At 41.5% G+C, this 22,339-nt stretch overlaps 8 protein-coding genes across 8 annotated transcripts; 5 read left to right on the top strand and 3 right to left on the bottom strand.

The window, feature by feature from the left end:
- Positions 1-175: 175 nt before the first annotated feature.
- Bfra_004412 (uncharacterized protein) lies at positions 176-2,439 on the top strand (the record flags this gene model as incomplete). The annotated part of the gene is made up of 2 exons (XM_037334817.1): positions 176-413; positions 860-2,439. 2 exons carry the CDS (start codon positions 176-178, stop codon positions 2,437-2,439), a joined length of 1,818 nt encoding a protein of 605 aa, XP_037193351.1.
- Positions 2,440-3,971: 1,532 nt separating this feature from the next.
- Positions 3,972-6,703, top strand: Bfra_004411 (putative iswi chromatin-remodeling complex atpase isw2 protein; the record flags this gene model as incomplete). Its single annotated transcript, XM_037334816.1, has 2 exons — positions 3,972-4,808; positions 4,859-6,703. 2 exons carry the CDS (start codon positions 3,972-3,974, stop codon positions 6,701-6,703), a joined length of 2,682 nt encoding a protein of 893 aa, XP_037193350.1.
- Positions 6,704-7,976: 1,273 nt separating this feature from the next.
- On the top strand, positions 7,977-8,684 carry Bfra_004410 (uncharacterized protein; the record flags this gene model as incomplete). Its single annotated transcript, XM_037334815.1, has 2 exons — positions 7,977-7,998; positions 8,176-8,684. 2 exons carry the CDS (start codon positions 7,977-7,979, stop codon positions 8,682-8,684), a joined length of 531 nt encoding a protein of 176 aa, XP_037193349.1.
- Positions 8,685-9,011: 327 nt separating this feature from the next.
- Bfra_004409 (putative endocytosis and cytoskeletal organization protein) lies at positions 9,012-10,335 on the bottom strand (the record flags this gene model as incomplete). The annotated part of the gene is made up of 3 exons (XM_037334814.1): positions 9,012-9,751; positions 9,804-10,038; positions 10,096-10,335. 3 exons carry the CDS (start codon positions 10,333-10,335, stop codon positions 9,012-9,014), a joined length of 1,215 nt encoding a protein of 404 aa, XP_037193348.1.
- Positions 10,336-10,865: 530 nt separating this feature from the next.
- Bfra_004408 (putative dual specificity protein phosphatase 3 protein) lies at positions 10,866-11,849 on the top strand (the record flags this gene model as incomplete). Its single annotated transcript, XM_037334813.1, has 2 exons — positions 10,866-10,961; positions 11,013-11,849. The coding sequence occupies 2 exons, from the start codon at positions 10,866-10,868 to the stop codon at positions 11,847-11,849; spliced, it is 933 nt and encodes a 310-aa protein (XP_037193347.1).
- A 2,744-nt stretch (positions 11,850-14,593) lies between these two features.
- Positions 14,594-15,625, top strand: Bfra_004407 (putative flavin reductase domain protein fmn-binding protein; the record flags this gene model as incomplete). The annotated part of the gene is made up of 4 exons (XM_037334812.1): positions 14,594-14,695; positions 14,833-15,011; positions 15,096-15,348; positions 15,416-15,625. 4 exons carry the CDS (start codon positions 14,594-14,596, stop codon positions 15,623-15,625), a joined length of 744 nt encoding a protein of 247 aa, XP_037193346.1.
- A 1,477-nt stretch (positions 15,626-17,102) lies between these two features.
- Bfra_004406 (uncharacterized protein) lies at positions 17,103-18,357 on the bottom strand (the record flags this gene model as incomplete). Its single annotated transcript, XM_037334811.1, has 2 exons — positions 17,103-17,114; positions 17,179-18,357. The coding sequence occupies 2 exons, from the start codon at positions 18,355-18,357 to the stop codon at positions 17,103-17,105; spliced, it is 1,191 nt and encodes a 396-aa protein (XP_037193345.1).
- A 1,075-nt stretch (positions 18,358-19,432) lies between these two features.
- On the bottom strand, positions 19,433-20,518 carry Bfra_004405 (uncharacterized protein; the record flags this gene model as incomplete). The annotated part of the gene is made up of 1 exon (XM_037334810.1): positions 19,433-20,518. The coding sequence occupies one exon, from the start codon at positions 20,516-20,518 to the stop codon at positions 19,433-19,435; it is 1,086 nt and encodes a 361-aa protein (XP_037193344.1).
- Between the last annotated feature and the right edge of the window lie 1,821 nt (positions 20,519-22,339).

Here is a 22,339-nt window from a genome sequence, read left to right as displayed (position 1 = left end):
AGTTCTTCCCACGAGAATAACCACTTGAGATCAACAATAAAACAACAACAACGATCACAACAACTCGGGCATTTGAATTCCTTCCAAAAGTCCATTCACATCACACTGTCTTTTTATTTCAACAACAATTTTTCCTATCTGAACTGAATACTAAGAATCTAAACAGATAATCAAAATGACTGAAACAAACCATCGTCAAACTGATTCTCCTTCAGAACATCCACCTTCTCCTATAATCACCGAGTCGCAAACCCCAATTAACACTGCTCAATCTTGCTCTGACAACAAAGTCTCTCAAGAACAATTTACTATTGATCCACATATCATCGTCATGGAGCAAGATCACAGTGTAGCAGCATTAGAAGAAGAGCATACAGGTGGTGGCTTTGATCCCAACGGTCATTATCAAGATGGTAAGTTTCACTTGTTCTGGTTTAATGATTCTTTTGGCCTTTATTACATGTCTTCTTATCTTTCCTTGACTTGCATTCATATGTGCACATCATGACCAAGTTCGTCCAAGTTGTCAACTCGTATAATCATAAGTATCTTCTGATATCCTCTTACCCCAGTCATTGTGCATCTCTTACTTCATCTCATATATTGTGAAGCATCAATTATTTTCACTACTCTTTCATCTAGAAATCTTATTGTCACGAGAAATACGCTATAGGTGGAGGTCGTTGCTGTTTTTTTTTTATCGCTGGTTGAGCTGCATTACCGACATTTTTCAAATCAGCCATCGCTTTGTGATAGAGTGTACAACAACCTTGTCATCAAACTATTCACTATCTTTCTATTTCATGAACCTGGCAGTATTTGGAAAATTCCAGTATTCGTTGCTAACAATTTCACATAGCATATATGAACATCAGCAAAGTTACAAATGGTGTTGCAAATGCTCAATCTCAACAACTTGATATTCTTGATACCCAGGGTCCAACTGCAGGCCCGAACACTCGTCGAAATGCAAATCAATCTGGACTTGGTGATGGGAGTGTTCGTCGTCTCAAGAGCCAATTCCAACAATACAACGATAATGGTAGTGAGGGCCATGATAACCTTCTGAATCATGGCAGGAGAGATACTCGTCGCTATTCCCACCTATTTGAGGAAAATAGTGACGGCAGAGAGCTTAACCCAATGCAACCTCATGAGATGATCCACCAGGCACGAGGAGATATCAATAACTTTGACAGTCCTTCTACGGGTCGAAATGTTCGTCGTGCTGCCACTCAACGTTCAAATAAACAGCTTAGTAGCAGGAATAATCGCCATGTCCAGGGTCAGTCCCAGTCAAATATTGATAGCGATGATGACTTCGACACAATGGATGAAAGCCGTCAAAATAATGGGGTCGCTTCTCAACAGTTCCAGAGAGTAGCACTTACATCGGGTCTTCCAGGGCCTCACTTTACCATTCTTCCCGTTGCTCCTGTTGTCAAGGGTCGAGTTGTCAAGCAAAGTTTGAGACGAGGTGATCGCCCATTTGCCAACGGTAGTGATAATGAAGATGCTGCTCTTGAAACCTCCGACTGTCAGGATAGTGACATAGACGATGACGAGTTCTATGAGCAGCCCATGTATCAAGATGAAGGCTCTCATTATAGCCCCGAATACGATATGCCCATGGCTGAGGATGAGGAATACGATGAAGACCACGATGAGTATATGTTCGTTTCCGAGCCTGGCTCCCACCGCCCAAATCTTGTCGAAAAGCGCCGTGCTGGTGTTGCATATCCATCAAATATACGACCAATCACAAACGTTACAGGATCGAATGGTGCCAGTCGGGCCCATCCAGCCGTAGTCCGACGTAGTAAGGAAGGTAGACCTGGTATCTTTTTTAATAACCCGGGTGACAATTTGGCACCATCAAGATACTCTGGAGCCGTTATGCCATGGGGTGTCAATCAGCAGCCTGTATTGGTTGATCAGGAGACAGTTTCGGACGCCCACCTCAAGAAGAGAGGTCTCAAGCGTCCTCCACCAGGAGGAAAGGTTGGCAAGAGAAGTTATGGAGCCAATGATCCTGAAAATATTGCAATTGTCAACATGAAAGAGAACCAGGGCATGTCCTTTGCTGAAATTGCTGAGCATCTCAATTCAGAGCGCGAGAAACAGGGGAAAAAACCAGACCTTAGTGTTTGTGGCGTCAACGGACGTTACAACCGTACGGCACCTATTCTCTTCGCCACTCAGGGTCTGAAATTCGTTCCTTTGAGTGAGCGCAAGAAAGCTAAAGGTGCAGCAGCCCATGGAAAGTCAACTAACAAGGCTGGTTGGACTGTTGAGGCTGAAAATAAATTGGTCGATATCGTCAAGCAGGTCGATGCTGAAAAATGGGGTAATGTTGCACATCTGTTGAACATGGAGCTTTACAATGGGCGAGCTGTATATGATGCGACGACCTGTGCCAGACGTTATGCTGCACTCTAGTTTTCCAGTCGATTGTCTAAAAGTAATTCGATCGAGATCTTGAAGACGTCAATAGTTGCGCCTGAGATTTCTTCATAGAAACGAAACTGCGCCGGCTTTCTGCTTTATCACATTCAAATCTGTTTTCGCCCCCTAATTGTCATTTCAATTCCCAGCCTGGCATTTCTTTCTCAGATTCACGAGATCACCTCTCTATTTCAGCCTGACTTTTCGAATCGAATTAACATTTCCTTACATGACCTACACATAGAATTATACACCACATATTCATTTCGAAGGCAATAGCCTGGGAGGACGACCATGATACACAGCAAGAGTTATACATAGAAAGAGTACTCAGTTCTACTGAGATAAAACATGTTATGGGAGAAGCTGGCAGTAAAGGATATATGGATGGTAAAAATGTATTTGGGTCGCCTGTTTAACACGATGGATTTTACGATGGATTTTACGATGGATTACTTTCTTCGTTTCTTTCCACATCCCGTATTTGCGAATGGACTTGCGAGACATTTGGCGTAAAATTCTTAGTGTTTAATACCCCGTTGTCGATTTCTTCTCAGAAAGGGATCGTCAACATGCATGAATCTAAAGTTCTAAGAACATTCAATGGATTAGCAATTTGATGTTGTAGCATGTTTGCAGTATATTGACAGTGAATAAATAAGTGATTGTTTGTGGATTCATGTTGAAATTGTGACCTTTGCTATCGATCGATGTCTAGATTCACAATTGTGAACAGCCATGACATTTGATTCTCAATCGACATATATCGCCCAAAGTGACCCCATACGCAGGGTCACTAAAGTAACCCAGCTCAGAATTTCTCATTATTCCTCGACTAAGAAAACTTCGCTTCGATCACCATTCACTATAGCCTCCCTGTTGTAGGATTGTAAAATGTTGAGAAAGGGGGGACGTCTTGCTTCAAGATGACAGGTATTCTCATGGATGGAAACTCAAAACATCTACAGGTAGAAAGAAATCTTCAGTAAATGATTAATAGAGGAGAGGGACGCTCACCAGGCGAGACTGAAATTTGATTACTAATTGAATCACGCTTTGTCCCGTCAATCAGTGACGACATGACTTCACGTCGCGTAAAAATCAATTTACGCGTCTCATGCATGCCAATCGCGACCCCCTCACTATCTCTGGTGTTTGCGCTTGGAAAGTTTCAATTTCTGATTCATTATTCCCCGTCGGACTGCATCTGATATCAACCATTGAGCCATCAATTGCCGTGAAATACTGCTCGACATTTGTGGTATCTGTGCTGGTGAATCGATAGGTTTGTCGAGACTCGACACGAGTTTTACTCTGGAAAATTAGTGAGGTATATGAAAACAATTTGAGCATTTTACAAGAATTTATCGTGTCTCAGGGTTCGAACACCAGAGCGTATAACTGTCATTTAATCAATCATTACTGCCGATTGAGCAAATCTTGATTACAGCTTGAGAACCCTAACGGAATACCTCAACCGATACCTGATCAACTACAAAACGAGTACCTTTATTCTCCCTCCAACAATGAGTTCTACGCCCAGTATGAGTCGCTCCCAAACACCTTTATCCAAACCACGTACCAGTGCTCCATCTTCTCCTCCGGAGGAATTCGAACCAGAAGAATTCCCCGAGTTCGAGCCCAATTTCGCCACTGAAGAAGAAAAGAAAATTTTCGAAGAAGAAGAGAAAGCACGAATAGCAAACTCAAAGGCAGAAGAGAGAAGACGAAAAGCGATCGCAAGAAAGAGAGCAGAACATAATGAGTCAAAGGGGGAGCGAGAAGCAAAAGCCAGACAATTGGACGAGTTGCTGAGTAAGAGTGCGGCATTTGGGGAAGTGCTAGTAGGAAAGACAAGGGTCTTGGGGCGTGTGGGAAGTGGAATGGATGGGAAGGCATTGGGTGAACATGATTTGACAATGGCAGAACAGCCCAAGTGTATGGTGGGTGGCACAATGCGAGAATATCAACTAGAGGGCTTGACCTGGATGTATGAGATTTGTATACAAGGCATGTCTGGAATTTTAGCGGATGAAATGGGCTTGGGAAAGACAATTCAGACGATTTCGCTCATTGCATTATTGAGAGAGAAGGAAAGTTATTTGGGTCCACATCTTATCATTGCGCCGTTGAGTACACTCTCGAACTGGATTGAGGAATTCCAGAAATGGACCCCTGATGTACCGGTCCTCTTATATCATGGTACGCCAACACAAAGGAAAGAGCTCCTTCGTACGCAAATGATGAGGCACATCAAAGGCGGCCGTCCCGATGAAAAGTTTCCCGTTGTCTGTACGAGTCCAGAAATCGTTCTTCGCGATCACGCGGATCTCTCAAAAATTAGTTGGGAATTCATTATTATTGTAAGTCTTGTATTCATGGTAGAGTCTTTAATAGCTGACATGAGGTATAGGACGAAGGGCACCGAATGAAGAATTCAGAGTCGAAATTGTTTCAAACTCTGAGGACCTTTACATCTGCTACTCGTCTTCTAATTACCGGAACACCACTGCAAAATAATCTTAAAGAGCTTTGGTCATTATTAAATTTTCTCTTGCCTACAATTTTCACACAATGGGAAATGTTCGAGAGTTGGTTCGACTTTAGTGATTTACAGGACGAGGAAGGTACCGAGGACTTTATTGCAGATCAAATGAAGCAAGACCTAGTCAAAAAGATGCACTTGATTCTTCAGCCACTGTTGTTACGACGAGTAAAGGCTGATGTCGAGCACATGCTTCCGAAGAAGCGAGAATATGTGCTTTATGCACCAATGACAAAGGAACAGATGGAATTGTACAACAAGATTGGTGATAAGACAGCTGATCTACGCAAGTATTTGGAAGAGAAAGTTGTAGAAAGACTGACAGGGGGCAAGGCTGTCAAGAAAGACTCAAGCAAGGCAGCTGATGTTACCGTTAAGGTTGAAGTAAATCCGGAAGATTCTGATAGCGAAGACGAGAAGCCATTGGCAATCCGAAATAAGAACAAAAATGTTACTTCAGAATCTACTCCGGCTCCAAAGAACGCATTTCAACAAATGATGGCGAAGAGAAAGCCAGGTAGACCACCTAAGAATCAAAACGCTGTCCCTTCACCACAACCCTCTGTCGAAAAGGGAAAACCTGGTAGAAAACGGAAGCCAGTAGAAGACTCCCTTCAATTACCAGCTAATAAATCCGCAAAATCCAGCCGAACTGCATCACCAGCTGTCAGTATTCGTAGCCGTAGCTCACGGAGTAGAAGAGTTTACGAAGAAGCTGATGCATCTGGGGAGGATGACCTTAGTGACGACGAGTTTGAAACGAAACTTGCAGCAGAATATGCTGAGAAAGAAGAGGCAGAATTCAAGAACAAGAATCAAATCGAAGATGAAACAGCAAAAATTCTAGAGCTTGCGAGAAAAGAAATCTCTAGTAAGAAGCTAGGCAATCCTGTTATGCAAATGAGATTGGTCTGCAATTCTCCTTTAAATTTTTACAATCCTTGGTCCGCGGATTCAGGTATTCCATTCAACGAAACTCTGGTGACTTCTTCTGGAAAGATGTTACTTCTCGATCGATTACTTCCATCACTGTTCTCGCGTGGTCACAAAGTTCTTATATTTTCACAGTTCAAAACCCAACTTGATATTCTTGAAGATTACGCTCGCGAATTGCGAAATTGGAAAGTTTGTCGGATTGATGGAAGTGTGGCACAAGACTTTCGACGTCAACAAATTAAGGAATTCAACGAAGATCCAGAATTCAAACTCTTCCTTCTCTCCACCAGAGCCGGTGGACAAGGAATCAATCTCGCAAGTGCTGATACTGTTATTCTCTTTGATAGTGATTGGAATCCACAACAAGATCTTCAAGCCCAAGATCGTGCTCACCGTATTGGTCAAACTAAGCCTGTCGTCGTATTTCGTCTCGCTACCAAGGGTACTGTTGAAGAGGATTTGCTCATGAGCGCTGATGCAAAACGTAGGTTGGAGAAATTGGTTATCAAAAAGGGAGGGTTCAAAACTATGGGACAGAAAATGGATACCAAAGAAGGAATGAGTGCTGATGCTTTAAGAGCATTATTATTAAAGGATGGAGAGGTCTACACATGTAAAGAAGACGATGAGATCTTGACAGAAGAGGATCTAGATACGTTGTGTGACAGGAGTGAAGCGGCTTACGAGAGAGCGGAGAGGGGCTTGGGTAATAAAGACGCGTTTAAGATTGTCGAGACCAAAGCTGGTGGTTTGATGACAAGTATGGAGGGGAAATAGAGCAGGCATCTTTAGATACGGATGTTAGATGACTGGATAAAGTTTTCTTGGTCGGACGGGAGTGCAAGCGCTGTAGGTTTTGCTTTGTTTTGTATCAGATTTGTATAACAATAGCGCGATATCATGAAATAATGTTTGATCATATGTATAGCTTATACGGTAGAAATAAAGAGGTGTCATGAATACACAATCATCATACTGCTTGGTATGGTATCAAACATCCGCTCATTGTGTCTTCTTTGCTCTTCCTGTATGGGATGGAAGTTACTACCGTACTCAATTTTACTCCATATTCTTGTGCGCCAATCTAATTTCTTACGGTTCCTCTTTAGATATTTATGTTTGTTCCCTTGAGCTTGAGATACCAATCATCTCCAGAACAATACCCCGATCCAATAAGCAACAGGCGAAGAACCCGAAGAGCCAAGAAAAAAACGCTTCTCAAGAAAATCGAAGAAATCGAAACGAAAATGAAATATCTCCTCCTTTATCTGATCCTAGCTGTCATCTCCTGTCTCCTCCACATCTATCTCTTCTCCTACACCCTCCCATCACCCCACCAAAAACCAACCGATACCTTCCAACGCCAATCTCAGCCCTGCGCCGATCATCGATCGCCCTCGGGATCTTCAATATTGGAACTAGAATTCCACACCAAAGACGCGCATGAGAAATCGCCACATGTGGAAAAAGCTATCATGGGAATGACAACGTCAGGGGAGGAGGAACAAAGAGAAGAAAGTGTACCGACGAAAGGATACTGGTTTGGAGGCTATAGTATGGCACTGAGGGAAATGATTGTGATTGTTGCGGTAGGGAATCCGCTGGTGTTTGGGGGTGTGGTGGGTTTGTTGATTGCGTTCTTTAGGGTGAGGTATGGGGGGTTGATTGGAGGTTAGGGGTTGGGGAGATGTGGGCTTGAAGAGGAAAGGGGAGGGGATAGATTGAGATAGTGCGAGCTTGTTGGCGTACTTGATCATGATATTGCACTCTCTTAGCAGTGTTCAAGTACAGGCAATGTGCGAATCTGGACTTGGTGAATCACATACAGGCGTTTTGCGAGATATAAATACTACTATCTATTTGAGATGAGTGTTAGATGCGAAGTTGGCATGTCTTTTACCGAAGAACTCGTAATTCGTAACGAAGAAACATGAATCAATTTGTGGTTCAAATTTCATGATGTATGTTAAATAGAACTGGCATGAAAGAAAAGAAAACAACGAGCCCATGCGAAAGTTGTGGTGTCCATTTACTTATGAAGGATCTGGAAATGGAAGTGGAGTTCGCTTCGTGTGATTGATCCGACTACGCATATGTGAGTAATAAGTGACATGGTTTTGAATCATCGGCACCGCTGATTGTTATCTTGCATATATAAACAACCTCAAAATACCTCTTCTACATACAAGTTCTTCTTGATAGTTTATCAGACGAACCCTATACCATTTGCATTACCTTGAATCTGACAGACGGAAGTCTAGCAACTACTTTGACAAAAAGAGCCCTCTCATACGACATGCCCAATTCCAACCTACAAACCTACTACCTCATTTTAACTCTCACTCTCCTCCTCTTCTGGACAACCATAATCTCTCTCCTCATCTACTTCATCTCCTCCCTCGAACCGCCCAAGCCCACTCCTCCCTGCCGTGGCAGTTTGATCCACGAAGAAATTTGTTACTGTCCCGCTTCCATCTCTCATTGTACTCCAACCCCACCCGAATCTATCACAATTCGAAATCAAGATTCTGGGCCCGAAACTCCGGTTAAACAGATAATAATATACTTTGCGCTCGCAATGTCCATATGTGGAATTTTGGTACAGATTGTGGTACTGAGTGGATGGTGGAGTCCTTGGGGAGAGAAAATCGTGTGGAGGAAGGGAGCATCAGGATGGGAATGGAAAGTTAGTTCAGTGGGGAAGGGAAAGAAAGGAGGAAATAGTGAACAAGCTCCTTTGATTGTAAGCGAGAGTTAGGGGGATGAGCTGTTATTTTTAGATGATACCATTGAGATGACATTGTTGAGATTGTAGTGAAGTTGGATAGGAGAGATGATGGATTTGGAGAATTGAGACTTCGCTTGGGCAACAAGCTTGCAAATTCAAAGATAGAGCAGTCTTAATGTTAAACGGGAAACATGCGACTTTCATGCTAGCCTGACCAACTCTGTTGACGACAGTTACAGCTTCCCAAGCTTTTTGGATACTGAGACCAGTTTTTGAAATATCGATTCACTTTATGAGCCACAGGAGTGACACCGCTAGGCCACTTTATAAAAATTGGTATTAGTAGTAGTAAACAAACTATCGACTGCTCTTCTCATTCTCAATCTCCTGCTGCAACTCTGCCAAAACCTGTTCTCGTGTCCTCAAATGTGCTTCCAAAGCGTCGACCTGTTCCTTGACCGTAGCGATCTCATCCGCAACCCCCTTTAAGCTTGCACCAATTTTACTTTTTCCCTCACCAGATTCCAAGTCTCGCAATTCGCGGCGTTTGTAATCCAATAGCTGTTCTAACTCTCTCTTAACTAACGCGGGTTTGGTATCTCGTCGTCCACCAGATCTTGCAGCAGATGCAGATTCAACCTTTTCAAGCTTGGCTTCAAGCTCCGCAAGTTGTTTCTTTAGTCTTACTTCCTCCCAATCCTCAGTGGTTTTCGTGCCCGAGAAATCCGTGCCCGCAGGTCTGTAGCTGCTCTTTCCGCCTATTCCAAGTCGACTCATATATGTCTCTCCAAATTTAGCTTTGCGGCCAGTACTTGTTTCTTCGTTACCGGTAACGCCCCATTTTTGCGCCGGTGATGCTACACGTTGATTATCTATCTGGTAATCAATCTGATTTCGTTCAAAACTTGCTCGAAGCGATGGTGGAACGGTTCTAGGGATGCGATACCCTTCGTGCCTATTATTAAGTATATGTAAGAAGGCGAGAGTAGCATCTTTTGTAATAGCGGGTGCAGCAGATGGGTTGATCAAATTCCAGGCCGAGCGAATATCGGTATCTGGGACTTCGAGAGAAGAGTAGAGGGTATCTAGAGATTCAACTATGCGAAGTTAGACTTCGTTGGAATAATACCATAGCGCGCATGCACTTACAAGTGATATCTCCTCTGCCATCCCTATTCGCCGAGTATATCTCTTCGTATTTAGACTTATCTGATGGGCTCATGTACCAATCGAAACCATCCTTCAAGCCCGGGGTATCATCATCATCCTCAACACGTTCAAATTGAACTTGTCTTCCGGTAAGTGCTCGACTGGCCTGGACCAAATGTGCTTTCGATTCAGGGACAAGCCAATCCGGTAACGCTGGTGGTACATCTGCATATTCCTAGAAGATCCTCACATTAAAACCAAACCAATAAACAATGATATGAAATCACCATACCCCGTTAACAAGATCGAAGATCAATCTCATGGCAACACAGAATTCCTCAAAATCTAAATTCCCATCGTTGTCTACATCTGCCAAGTCCCATATCCGTTCGAGTTGTTCATCTCGTAGTTGACTGTTTTTCAACACTGGTGCGGCCTGCGCACCAGTAAGATGTGTGCCACCATTCGATAGAGAAGCAAATATCTCCCAATATTTCTCGATTTCGCTCTGTTCAATTCGTTTGTTAGACATTTTGTTATGTTTTGGCTTGAAAGCTCACCCCCAAAGCTTACTTTAAGGCGGAGGCACGGAGGTCCACACTGTGACCAAACTTGGGTTGATTAGGTAATCATAATCTCAGTTATCGGAACAACGGTGTATCTGCCAAAAGCGCTAAGAATAGGTACCCCAGAACCTGGGCTGTACTCGAACAAATCAAGCACTCAACATGATATCATTAAACGACCATACGTACAACTCGAACTGGAAGAACGAAGAGGTTCAACACTTTACCGTATAACGATCGATTCACTTTGACAGTCTATTCGGTCGACCATCATCAGTCTAATAAATTCTTAACACCTCCAAGTACTCTTAATTCGAAGGAACGAACCCTACAAAAGCATCCGCATTCTTCTGAACAATAGCCATAGCATCTCCTTCTACCATATTCCTCTGGTTACCTCAAAGTTTTTACGTCTTTTGACATATATCCTCCGATTTTTCACATTAATTCTAGATCCCTGGAGAGCCTCTAGGCTCTTTTCACATTGTCTTGCACAATGACACCACCAATGTTGAATGGTATGGATCCCACAGACTCTGCAACAAGTCCTGCAGAGCACAACACCACTCCTACTACTTTATATTCATGGAGGGTAAGTTCACTCGGCTCATACCCTTGTATGAAACCATCTAACTTGGTCTAGCCTCCATCGCCGCCTCATATCCACATACCACCCCTCTCCGGCTCAGACACTTCCATCACTCTATCGAAATATCGCGGGCTAGATGATGAACAAGAGACTCGGGAAATATTGAGTGTGATAACACAAGGACAAAACGTAGCCGTGGAAAAACCAGATTGGAAATATGAAATGCGACGCCATATTCAAGCAATTTTATCCTTCCTTTATCTCGGACCATCCTCTGGCGCGAGAGAAATCGAAACCCTGAGACGAGAAGGAATTACAATGCTACTCGTAATCAGAGATACCAAGACAGCCCAAGCAAGAATTCTGAGTGGTGCAAAGGTAGCAAAACAATTAGGCATCGAAGCCGGTGCCATTGATGTCAGCGGTAACATGGAACTCATCGCTGCGTTTCCAAAAGCCATACAGACCATAAATGATCATCTCATCCGAGTATTCAGACACCGGAATCCTCGAGGAGTAAACAGTCAACCTTTGGCCGCAACACCGAAAGTTCTTCTCTTCTGCGAATCTGGAAATGAGCGATCTGCTGCTGTTGCTGTAGCGTATGTCATGGCAACTTATGAACTAGGACTCATCGAAGCCATACAATATGTGCAAAACCAGCGGTTCTGTATAGCTTTTGATGATGAGATGAAACATACTCTACTAAACTTCCATCAACTTCTGGAAGCCAGAAGAAGTGTCACCCAAACTCGACAGGCTGAGACAACTGTATCATACAAGTCCAAGAGACGACTTGAGCTAGACGATGATGATGGTGATGTAGATATGGGCCAACAGGATGATCGGGATAGATTTTCTGGGCGTACAAAGTTTGCTCCGTTCATGTAACCTGCAAAGCAGCATATGGCGAGGCATATTGCAGGATCTGATGATTTAAGTTTCAGGGTGGATTGGCGTAATGGTATTATAGGACACTTAAATTTGTCGCATGGCAGGCGTTCATCGATACCCCAAGGCAGATGCTGGAGTAATGTATCTTACAGTACAAACATGAATTTGAGTAGGATTTTAAATTTCACAATTGTCGTGTTAAGTTCATTTTGGTTGAAAAAATCTACCCAATATATGTGCCTGTTCCCAACAACGTACTTCCTAAAAATGGAACAGAAGTCATGGGAAAGATTTCATTCAAATTTCTCCTTAGCTTAATCCCCCCCCAATATACACATATTATTAAATTTACACGACTACCTCAACCACCTGGTTGCAAGCCTGAAAGTGGGCTTTTAATCACGTATCCTATCGATGTCTACCACGCCCAATCCCATTACGTGAACGTTATGGCCAGCTCAGCCAATTTTCTCATTTCTCTAGCTGTCTCGCTAAAACAAAGTGCGCATTTATCGATTCGGTAGAGGGCATGAAGAGAGTTTAGAAAACCCAAGCTTAGAGGACTTGAGTATATCGATATGAGCAGGACAGGGTAACTAGAAGGAAACTCAAGTGAAGATACCCCAGTGATCCTTTGCTAGATTATGAAAGCCAGACGTGAAGATAATGCTCCGTTCATATGGATCTGATGTGCGAGTTTAAAAGTGAGTCCTTGGCTTGGGTAGCTTTCGACTATATGGGTGTCGGATGGCTATTCGTGCACAGTAAAGGATTGTGAAGATGTAGGCGATTTGATTGGGAATTTCCAAAATGGAAGAGTTAAGACTTTAGTGAACCGAGTGGGTTGAGTGACTTGGATTTGTGGAGAGATGAGCATGTGGTAGTGCTATCGATGTGAATAGATGATAAATTGGGGATGCTAGCCGATGCTTGATAGTTTGTACCTTTCTTCTGCTATAAGAAGTGGATACGTTTCATAGGAATTTGCAGGCGATTCAATGCGGAATGTTGGGTCTGGCTGTGAAGATAAACGTCGGGCAGATCCAATGGCTCTTCTGCCAAAGGAATTCGTCTAAACTCGACATAATTCAAGCATTCCATCGTACTCTCTTCTCTACTATTTTCCATACACCATCTTTGGGTTCTTCGCTCCCTGTCTTGCTTGGATCAGAACTGAGAATGTCGATATAGCGAAAGGAATGGATATGTCGAAGTATAACTATGAGGAGAGATAGTGCTATGAGCGGGGGACTGGCTATTTGAAGACTGAAGAGGATGAGTAGTTTCATGTTCTTGGTGGTTTAGTATCGTTTTGTATGAGGTCGAGGTGGAGAACATCAAGTCATGGATACAAATATGTGCGATTCGAGGCTTTTGTTATCTCTTTCTCCCTTGGTGTCGTTTTTGATGTTTTATCAGTGCAGTTTGAACGTGTTTTCAAATAATTATCGCTGCCATGTTTGCGTCGGAATGAGGTGGAGTTGCGTGGTTTTCCTAGACGAGTATCTAGGCTAGACCTCGTCTAATTATATACTCCTATCTTCTTTTACCATATTCATGGATTCGAACCCCTTCAAAACTCCGGGAGTTCGGAAAAGCGGAGCGATACTATCACATCTACTCCTCTTCAAAACGCTTAAGGAGTTTTCTTTCGCCTTAAGAGTCCCAAAATGAAAATTTCAGCAAAAGCTGATGGTGGCGGTTTAGAAATTTGGCGCCTGAATCTTCACTTGTGATTTCATGATCATGTAGGTTGACACTACTCTGTAAATTCAAATCTCAAAATATAGACCACTGTCCGCGTGGAATCCTTGTGCCATGCTAACTTGACTGGTTCAGCCCGCGTGGGTTCAAGGTTCTCATGATTTCCGCAACTCCTTTGGTTGTTCCGGAAGGTAATGGCAGCCAGATTGAATCTTGGTTGTGTAACGAGGGACTAATGTTACGAACGATTATTTATCAAATGCAATTAGTATGATTTCGAAAATATCTTCTATGTAAGTAGTCAAAGAGAGACACGAATGCAAAAATCCAATCTCAACGAGAAACTGGCCATATAGGAGTGACGGCTGATGCGTTGTGTTTCTTCAAATCGATGATAGATACGCGATAATATTGCAGGCAATAAATTGTCAGCCTATTATATAGATTCGGTTTATAGCAAATACCCGCTAAGAAAAAGTGGTAGAGAAGAGAATAATCTAGCTCGGGTTGAATGTGTGTCACAAAAGACGAATGATTACTATTCCTTTCCAATAACTCATCAGCCTCGGATCCAGCCCTCGCTTGCAGGAAGATGCTACCCCCACCAGGCTTTCAATGATTACTGATCCCTGGTATATGTGGGACATCGATGACAATGCATGCATGCAACAGATTTATTCCAGAGGTTTATATGAACTTGACATAGAAAAGTGCTTCCAAATTTACCATTTGTGATAACACGAGAGGTTATGATGTACCTCAAATTATTTCCGAGGACTGATCAGTAATGTATGTTGATCATCGAGTGCCGACATTGCGATTGAGTACTTCACGTACTGGTTGTGTCTCAGCAAGCGGCTTTCGTGATGTAGTCGAGGGTTAAGACGATGAGAGCAAAATCAGGTATAAGGACTCGAGGAAGCCCTCATACAAGTCTTTTCCAACACCATTGAGATATCCTTCAACTTTGAAATACCTCACTCGAAGTTTCATAAATACATTACGAGATTCTACCTCAAGCATCATCATCATTCAAAATGTCCCGACCGGATATCTTCTACCAACCTCCAAAAGGGGAAAACTCTGGGCTCCCTCATGATCCCTTCAAATCGTTCGTTATCCCTCGTCCAATTGGCTGGGTGAGCACAAAATCTTTGGTCTTCTCTTTCACTCATGAAAATTTGCGCTCCATGTTCCAGTTCATCCTCTCTAGAAATTTTTTCCACTTATTCCATTCAACCCCTCTTCTCTTTGTATCTAACTGACAATCATCCAGATTTCCACAACCTCTAAGAGCGGTCAAGATAATCTCGCTCCTTTTTCACAATTTAACAATGTATCTTTTGATCCTCCAACCATCATGTTCATTGGTCATCAATCCGTCTACAAACGACAAAGTAAAGATTCCATCAATAATGCTAAAGATACTGGGGAATTCGTTTGGAACATGGCTACGTATGTTTTTCTATCCATCTCTAATCAAACCCCTTTCTCGTGACCTTCCCTCTTCCTCCAAATCATTCAGCTAACAAACCCTAGCTACGATCTTCGCGGTTCTGTCAATGCCACTGCTCTCGAATCATGGGATGACGAATTTCCCCTTACTAAAGTAACAAAAGTCCCCAGTAAAGTAGTCAAACCCCCTCGCGTAGCCGAGTCCCCGGTTCAATTTGAGTGTAAAGTCCATTCTATTCTTCGAATTACTGGGGACTCTTTGGTGGGTCATAGTGATATTGTTATTGGACGAGTGGTGGGAATTCATATCAGGGGCGATTTTATTACAGGTGATGGGGTGAGTAGTTTTGCCCCTCTTGATTCTGATCCTGGAAGGGCTAGCAAGAAGACTGATGAAAAACTAGCTTTTCGATGTTTTGAAGGCGGCTCCGTTGGCTCGACTCGGTTATCATCAATACACGGCGATTAACAATATTTTCGAGATGGAAATGCCGTTTATGCCAGATGATCATGTCAGTGGTAATACACTGGGAGGTGTGGTTCCTAAAGATATTGATGACGAAGATGTGGCGAATAATGGCAGTGAGGTGAAGAAGACGATAGCATTGGAGTAGAGGGGTATTGAGTTCCGCGGGCATAGATTTGGGTATGAGTCTATGAAGACATTCAAGATATGGAAAGAAAGATGAGGGTGGGTATCAGCCAATTGTTGCAATGTTGTCAGCCATAGAGTCGTTCATTTGAAGGCCATTATCCTTTTATACACGTCTCATAGTTTCTCTTTATTTGATTCGAGTATAGAATTTCATTAGACACGATTAAATTTACACACTTATGGTATTGACAGTAATATATTCATGCAATAAAATCAAGAAAACTACACTTGAAGTATAATCTATGAGACATGATATCATACAAACCAGATATTCTTGAGACTTGACTGAATACTATATACTTCAACGTTTACTTGATGAGGAAGATATACACAAATTTATAAATCCTGATCTCACATGTCAAGATATGGAAGTAAAATTTAATTGCATATCTCACTCCTTCACGACGTCACTTGAGCGTCATCGTAGACATAGACCGCCAAACTGATTTTCGTTGCACATCTCAATCTATCACAGCGTCATTATTATTCTTGGATTAAGTAACAACCTTTAAAGATCCAATCGCCACGGTGCCAGTGTGAGAGTGTTGTTGCATATCTTGATATCCTGCAACGTCATTGTAGCATAAGTTTGGATTTAACCGAGATCAGCCCATGAAGAATATGACCGCGGCGGTTTGTTGCATATCTCTTTTATTCTGTACGTCATTCGACCAAAATTAGAGAAAAGATTCTGTAGCAATACGAGTGAATATGCACACGTGAGTGCACTAGCACACTAGCGCACGAACGTATAGCATATAGCTCTCGTAGCTCTAAATCTAGAAGAGATTAGACACAATATCAATGAATGCATTATACCTATTATGAAGACGTCATAATCACCACCGAGGTGATACCTACAGATTCTGTAGCGTATCTCTTGTTCTCTATATCATTATTGCATTCAGGGTTATACTTCTCAATGCACAAACTAGCCTTCATCACGACAGCTAGAAGAATTTTGGTCTGAAACCTTAGTCATGGCTTAGGAACCTCACTGCAATAGTTCACAGATTTCTTAGGATGATGCTGATAATTTAGAGCTATTAGATGTGCGGCATTTTGTCCAGATGCTTCTGGGTATTCAATGATCTGAGGCTAATTCAATTTGCCAGAGCTAGCAAAGAGAAGTGTCACCTTTGCAATTTGCATCTTCATGAAATTGTTATGATCGTTATGATTGATATTATAAAGTCGGCATTATGTAACCATTAATGAAAGGAACTCATATTGGCTACTCAGTCAGTTTTGTGTTTCAGCCATTCAACTTCAGTGTTTTGTCTTTTCAGTTTTCTCTGCCACCTAGAACCATCGCAAACATGCTACTACTACCAACTTTGGAAAATCCACACGTATAAAAACCATTAACGTGTAAAGGATTGTCGGATTCGGCATCATGATTGAACTACACCGATTCATAAGACGGATTCTTTTTCTTATATGAAAACCTGGAAGCATTAGCTCACTGCATAAGTATAAAATTTCCTGTCAAACTACACACCTTCTTCAAACTTTTCTGGCAATCGGACAGAGCTCAGGCTCATAGTAGTAACTTTTGTGGTCTTCTTCCCGTGCAAATATGCTGTCCCAGTCTTCTTCGCCATACAATATCCATGAACCGTGCTCCATCGTAGCGTACTTTACCATCTCTTTGATCAACATGAAAGCTTCACGATCTGGTAATTGGTCCCAAGCGGAGTTTCCTTTATATCGAGCTGGCTTTCCGATCAAGTCCACCCCCAAGTATATCTCTTCAAGATTCTGATGATTCAACAACGTCTTGAACGAAGAGTAGACAGTGTCATGCCATCCATCTGTCTTAACTCCAACATCCAGTGGACAATCTGGAACACATACACCGTCAAACTCAGTGAACAAAACAGACAAAACTCGCAGATTGACGAAGCTTTCTTTTGTGGCAATTGTCATAGCCTCAAAGTACATGAGATCCGCATGTGCAAATTCCGTTTTTCTAAAGTAAACGACAAGACGGGCCAGCATAGTAAGTTTAGTTATGCAATTGACATAATGACGGGGGGTCCAAGAAAGAAAAGTTTGTAAACCATCAGGAGAAGGCTCAAGTTCGGGTTCCTGATCCCATCTCCAACTTCCAATAACAAAATTAGTTTTGGTATAAAAGTACTCAGCAGCATCATGATGAATCGACTTGCTCACTCCGAGAATAGCGTGAGAGTTTGATGAAGGCTTGTGATTTTCTTTATAGGCAGAAGAAAGAGGCGATCTAACTGGTACCGGGTTTGGTCTGACGATTGAAAGTTGATCGTATATCATCCAACGAACATCTAAAGGCAGCTTCAAGAACAAATCCTCCCATGCTTTACTTTCAGGATTGTATGGCGGTGGAAAGAGACATTGTGGTGGGTCTTTGAAGGGCCGAACAAGTTGTGGTAAGTTACTGGTGCTCCTGTTGACTCTGCATTTTTTTTTCGCAACTGCAGTTTCTCTCAAATCTTTTGGCTTGATTGTAGTAAGATAGATCGGGTATGCTGGCCTAATGGTACAACGATACCCATCAATTATGAATGTTAAATCATGTATTACAGCAGGCTTTTTTCTCTCTTTAACCAAGGGAGTATACACAAGCGGCATTGTAACAATTTTTGATTCAACCAACGATTTTGGTGAACGGCTGTTTGATGACAATGGAGCTTTTAGCGATATTGCAATCATTCATATAAGGTGTTGATATTGATTGTTGACAATATCTAAAAAGAGCAGAATAATTCATTCACAACGTGGTATAGTGAACGAATCTGTGAATGAAGGTTGAACGGAAAATCTGAGATTGTACTAAGAAGTTACTCCTCTGCTCTTTCTCGTTATAGAATGATATATGCCATAGTAGCATTTGCAATCGTTGTGACATGGCAAGTCTTCGACTTCCTGGTTTGCCAAAAGTCAAAAACATATAGGATAAGATAGAGGTAGCGGGACTTAAAAGGCAAGTGCACACTGGAAAGCCAGAAAATCGCTTGATCAATCTTGCAGTTGCATATTCCTCTCATCGCACCTTCCGTTCATATAGATAGTCAACCCTAACTATTTCGAGCTATCCGGAGATACAGAAGAACATAATCAAATTCTTTGAATACTCGGAGCGTTTGAGCGACGGAGAGAAACTCTCGTATGGAGGCTCTTTTAGGGACTGTTTTGTGTCGAAAGGTCATACTATTCCCCATTGAGCTCCAAAAACAATACGCTATAAAAGCATCAGAACAGATGACGTATTGAAAATAAGTAATACACCGAATAAGACGTGCATGGCAAGTAAAGTACAAGATAAAAAGGAAAATGGTGATTTGCATGATCTCGCTTTAGAAAAATATGTGAATGCACACCCCAATCGACCCTCCAAGTATTATTTTGGGTTTCATTGATCGTCTGGTTATATTAATAGATTTGATTCATACGAGAAAGTGTGATAGTTTGATGAAAGCTGGTTTGAAAGCGAAGAATCATGTAGATACATCGATCGGCAAAAACCGACAGTGATGTTGCGGTATGGATAGGCATGAGGAAAACATAAACATACATGATCTGATCAAATAATGGCTTTTCCTGCCAATAATAGGTTACTAATTTTTCATAGCTGAAAGTTTGAGGACTGGTAGGCTGGGTAGAAGTTGATAATATTGAAAGCAGCACGATGTACAAAGCGACTCAGCATTACTGTCAAATCAGCTCAAATCAATTGATTGGATTTAGATATCGAAATCCTTTTGCTGTCGGACTGCTATTCACAACATCAACTCCAATCCTTCTTTCTTTGAAATATGCCATTAAAAACTCCTTTCACGCTCTCACATTCTCTTTGGTCCCTTGACGATAGAATATCATCCTTAATATGCATCCAAATTTCATTTGTTTCAGGAGACTCCCAAGCGCCATCCTGATTCTTCAAAGCTCTTTTCATCGAGTCTTTAATTACGCACAAAACGAGACCACCGCGTGTCAGATAGTGCCTGGGACAGAACAGATATGAATGTGGGTCGCCCTGTAAATGCATCCCAAGGGTTATCCTTTCGAGGTTGCTATATTGGAAAAGGTTGTGGAACGAGTTGAATAGACTTTGCTCTATTTGCCAAGGATGGGACGTCGGTCGAAAAGAATCTAGGGGTTCTCTCTCACTATCGACATCATTGAAGATGATATTGACTACTTGTAGACCGGAAAAGCGTCTAAGAGTGACAGTTGTCATATCCTGGAACTGTCTCAGAACGCTATTAGAAATATAGGCTGCAGAAGGACTCATACGATAGGATACAATATTGCAAGGCCATAATTCAGAATAATCTAAAGCAAAAGAAATCAGAATGGTAAGTTCTTTGATGCATGAAACATAGAACCGCGGCACCCGAGTGAGAAAACATCTGAATCCGTGGTTATTGGCCCGAGTAATCGATTTCTCAGTACATGTGAAGGGGTCCAGGCGATGTAGGGCATTGACAGAAAGTCTAATGACGAAATGATTATTCTCGTAGAAATACTGCGCAGCATCATGATGTATTGCCTTGTTCACTTGGAGTAAAGAAGTAGCGCCCTTTGGTGGCTTGCGTTTTCTTCTTTGAGGATGTGAGCGAGAAAGAGTGTCCAATGGGGAGACAATTTCAATTCGATTCTCTTTGACAAGTACATATTGGTAGATAATCTGTCGAATTTCCAAGGGCAAATCGAGAAGTCTGAGCCTAGATATACTATCGCCAGCCTTGTTGCTGATTTTTATTCCCTTTTGAGTGGCCTTCTTTGGAATGACTCGTTTGGCGGCGACTTGCTTTGCAAGATTCTTTGACTTGTTGTTGGCCTTGTTGTGAGCGCTACGCGTTACAGCCATGTTTGGATGGGATTCGAAAATTGAAGTATTTCGGTCATAAGAGTGAAATGATTTATTTTGAGCTAGATGAATAAGGTCTCGAAGCGTCAGTCGTAAGAATGGAGCTAAACTGCCTTGGATAGTTGTGGGGCCATTTTGGAGCTATTTATAAAAAAGTTGAATGGGATGAATGGGATGAAAAGGTGACGTCTGTGAAGAGGAGTGAATGATGAATTCACTTTCGTCGAAAATTATCGCTGTCGTTGTCGTTGTTGCCGTTGTCGTCGATTCTAATAAGCGGAGTCAGTAGAGGGTAGAGTAGTGGGGAAATAGAAAAAGAGAAACAGAAGGGGAAAGAGAACATACCATATCATCATGAATTTGAAGGAACTCATTGTGATCAATTTTAACTCTGATCCAATGGTCTAGGATTGATACTCTTTCTATGAGAGTATTCAAAGACTTATTGAAACCTTAGGACTCGTAATATTTTCAGAGTACCAAGAGTAAGCGAATTGGTAAATAGAAATGAAAAATGAAAACTCTACTTATATTCTGATAGTATAGTTTGACTCTAGTTATTTCCAACTACTTCGAAGAAGCTGAGTTTGTATACACTTTTGATATTCATAGTTATGTCGTAGTTTCCGGGTTGGGGTTCGTGTAATATGCTCAATGCAAATTCCTGAATGAGATGAGTAGGTACCCATAGGTTCATCATTTGCTCCAGCCTAACAGTCCTGATTGTAGACGAAATGCTTTGAATGCTTCATCCCAGATTAGATAGCCGATGGTAATATCAATCTATCACTAGATACTTTGAATACATTTTCATGCTATTGTGGCTCAAGTCCAATGTGGTTGATCTCATTCATGTGCAAAGAGAAGCTAAGGAGACGTCATTTTGAAAGGGGGTTGAATTTATTATGACCTGTGAGCAAAAATGACCTGTGTGTAGAACTCGTAAAAGTATGAATGATGGCGCGATCTTCGATTTCTGGAACTACTGTAGTGGTATGTATAGCCATAATACGTTGAAGTTACGATATCCACTTTGGCCACGAGGTTAAGTGGTGATACAAAGATTATACACAGGTGTATGCCAAGCCCCTAAAGATCGCTTCGGAAGTACATGCATTACATACCTCAGATACCTCAAATACCTATCCATCCATTGACATATTGGTATTACCTTGTTATTTGAAATTTACATTATCGAGTTCCTAGATAACGTGGTTTATCAGTATGTGCATCATATCAGTATGTGCACTACTTTTACCTTAATTATCTATATTACATTAATATAAAATAATAATAATGCTATAAAATAGAATCAAATTATATATAATCTAAAGATTAATTAATGTTGGATCTAATTGATAAGTTTGTGTATTATATAAAACACTACTGCATTTACTATATTGTTATATAGCAGATTGCCTTTTTGTTGAAGAACTATTATTTGTGTACTTATTGTATTGTATTTGATTATTTATATTTTCTTGCTTCAATATATTATGTCCATTTTCTATTGAAAGTGTTTCTCCTTTTTGTATAAAAGTCTTTTGAGTTTTGCGATGTTTATTAAGTGCTTTATTCGCTTTACAAAGATTATGAATCTTAGTACTTAAAAGTGTATTCGTGTGAGCTAGGAGTTTTGTACCTTTAGCTAAAGCTGTAATTGTTTTAAATATAGGTGTAGGGGAATTGCTTAGATATTGTATAATACAACTCTTAATTAAAGTAGATTGAGAAAGAGTTTTGGTAGGATTATGAGGTGTTTGAGATTACTATATCTTAGGATCAGTTGAGGTTGATCTATTTGATAGAATTCTTATTCGA

This window comes from Botrytis fragariae, assembly GCF_013461495.1.
Source record: "Botrytis fragariae strain BVB16 chromosome Unknown tig00000050, whole genome shotgun sequence".
In the NCBI taxonomy this organism is placed as follows: domain Eukaryota; kingdom Fungi; phylum Ascomycota; class Leotiomycetes; order Helotiales; family Sclerotiniaceae; genus Botrytis; species Botrytis fragariae.
This window is presented reverse-complemented; position numbering and strand designations above follow the sequence as displayed.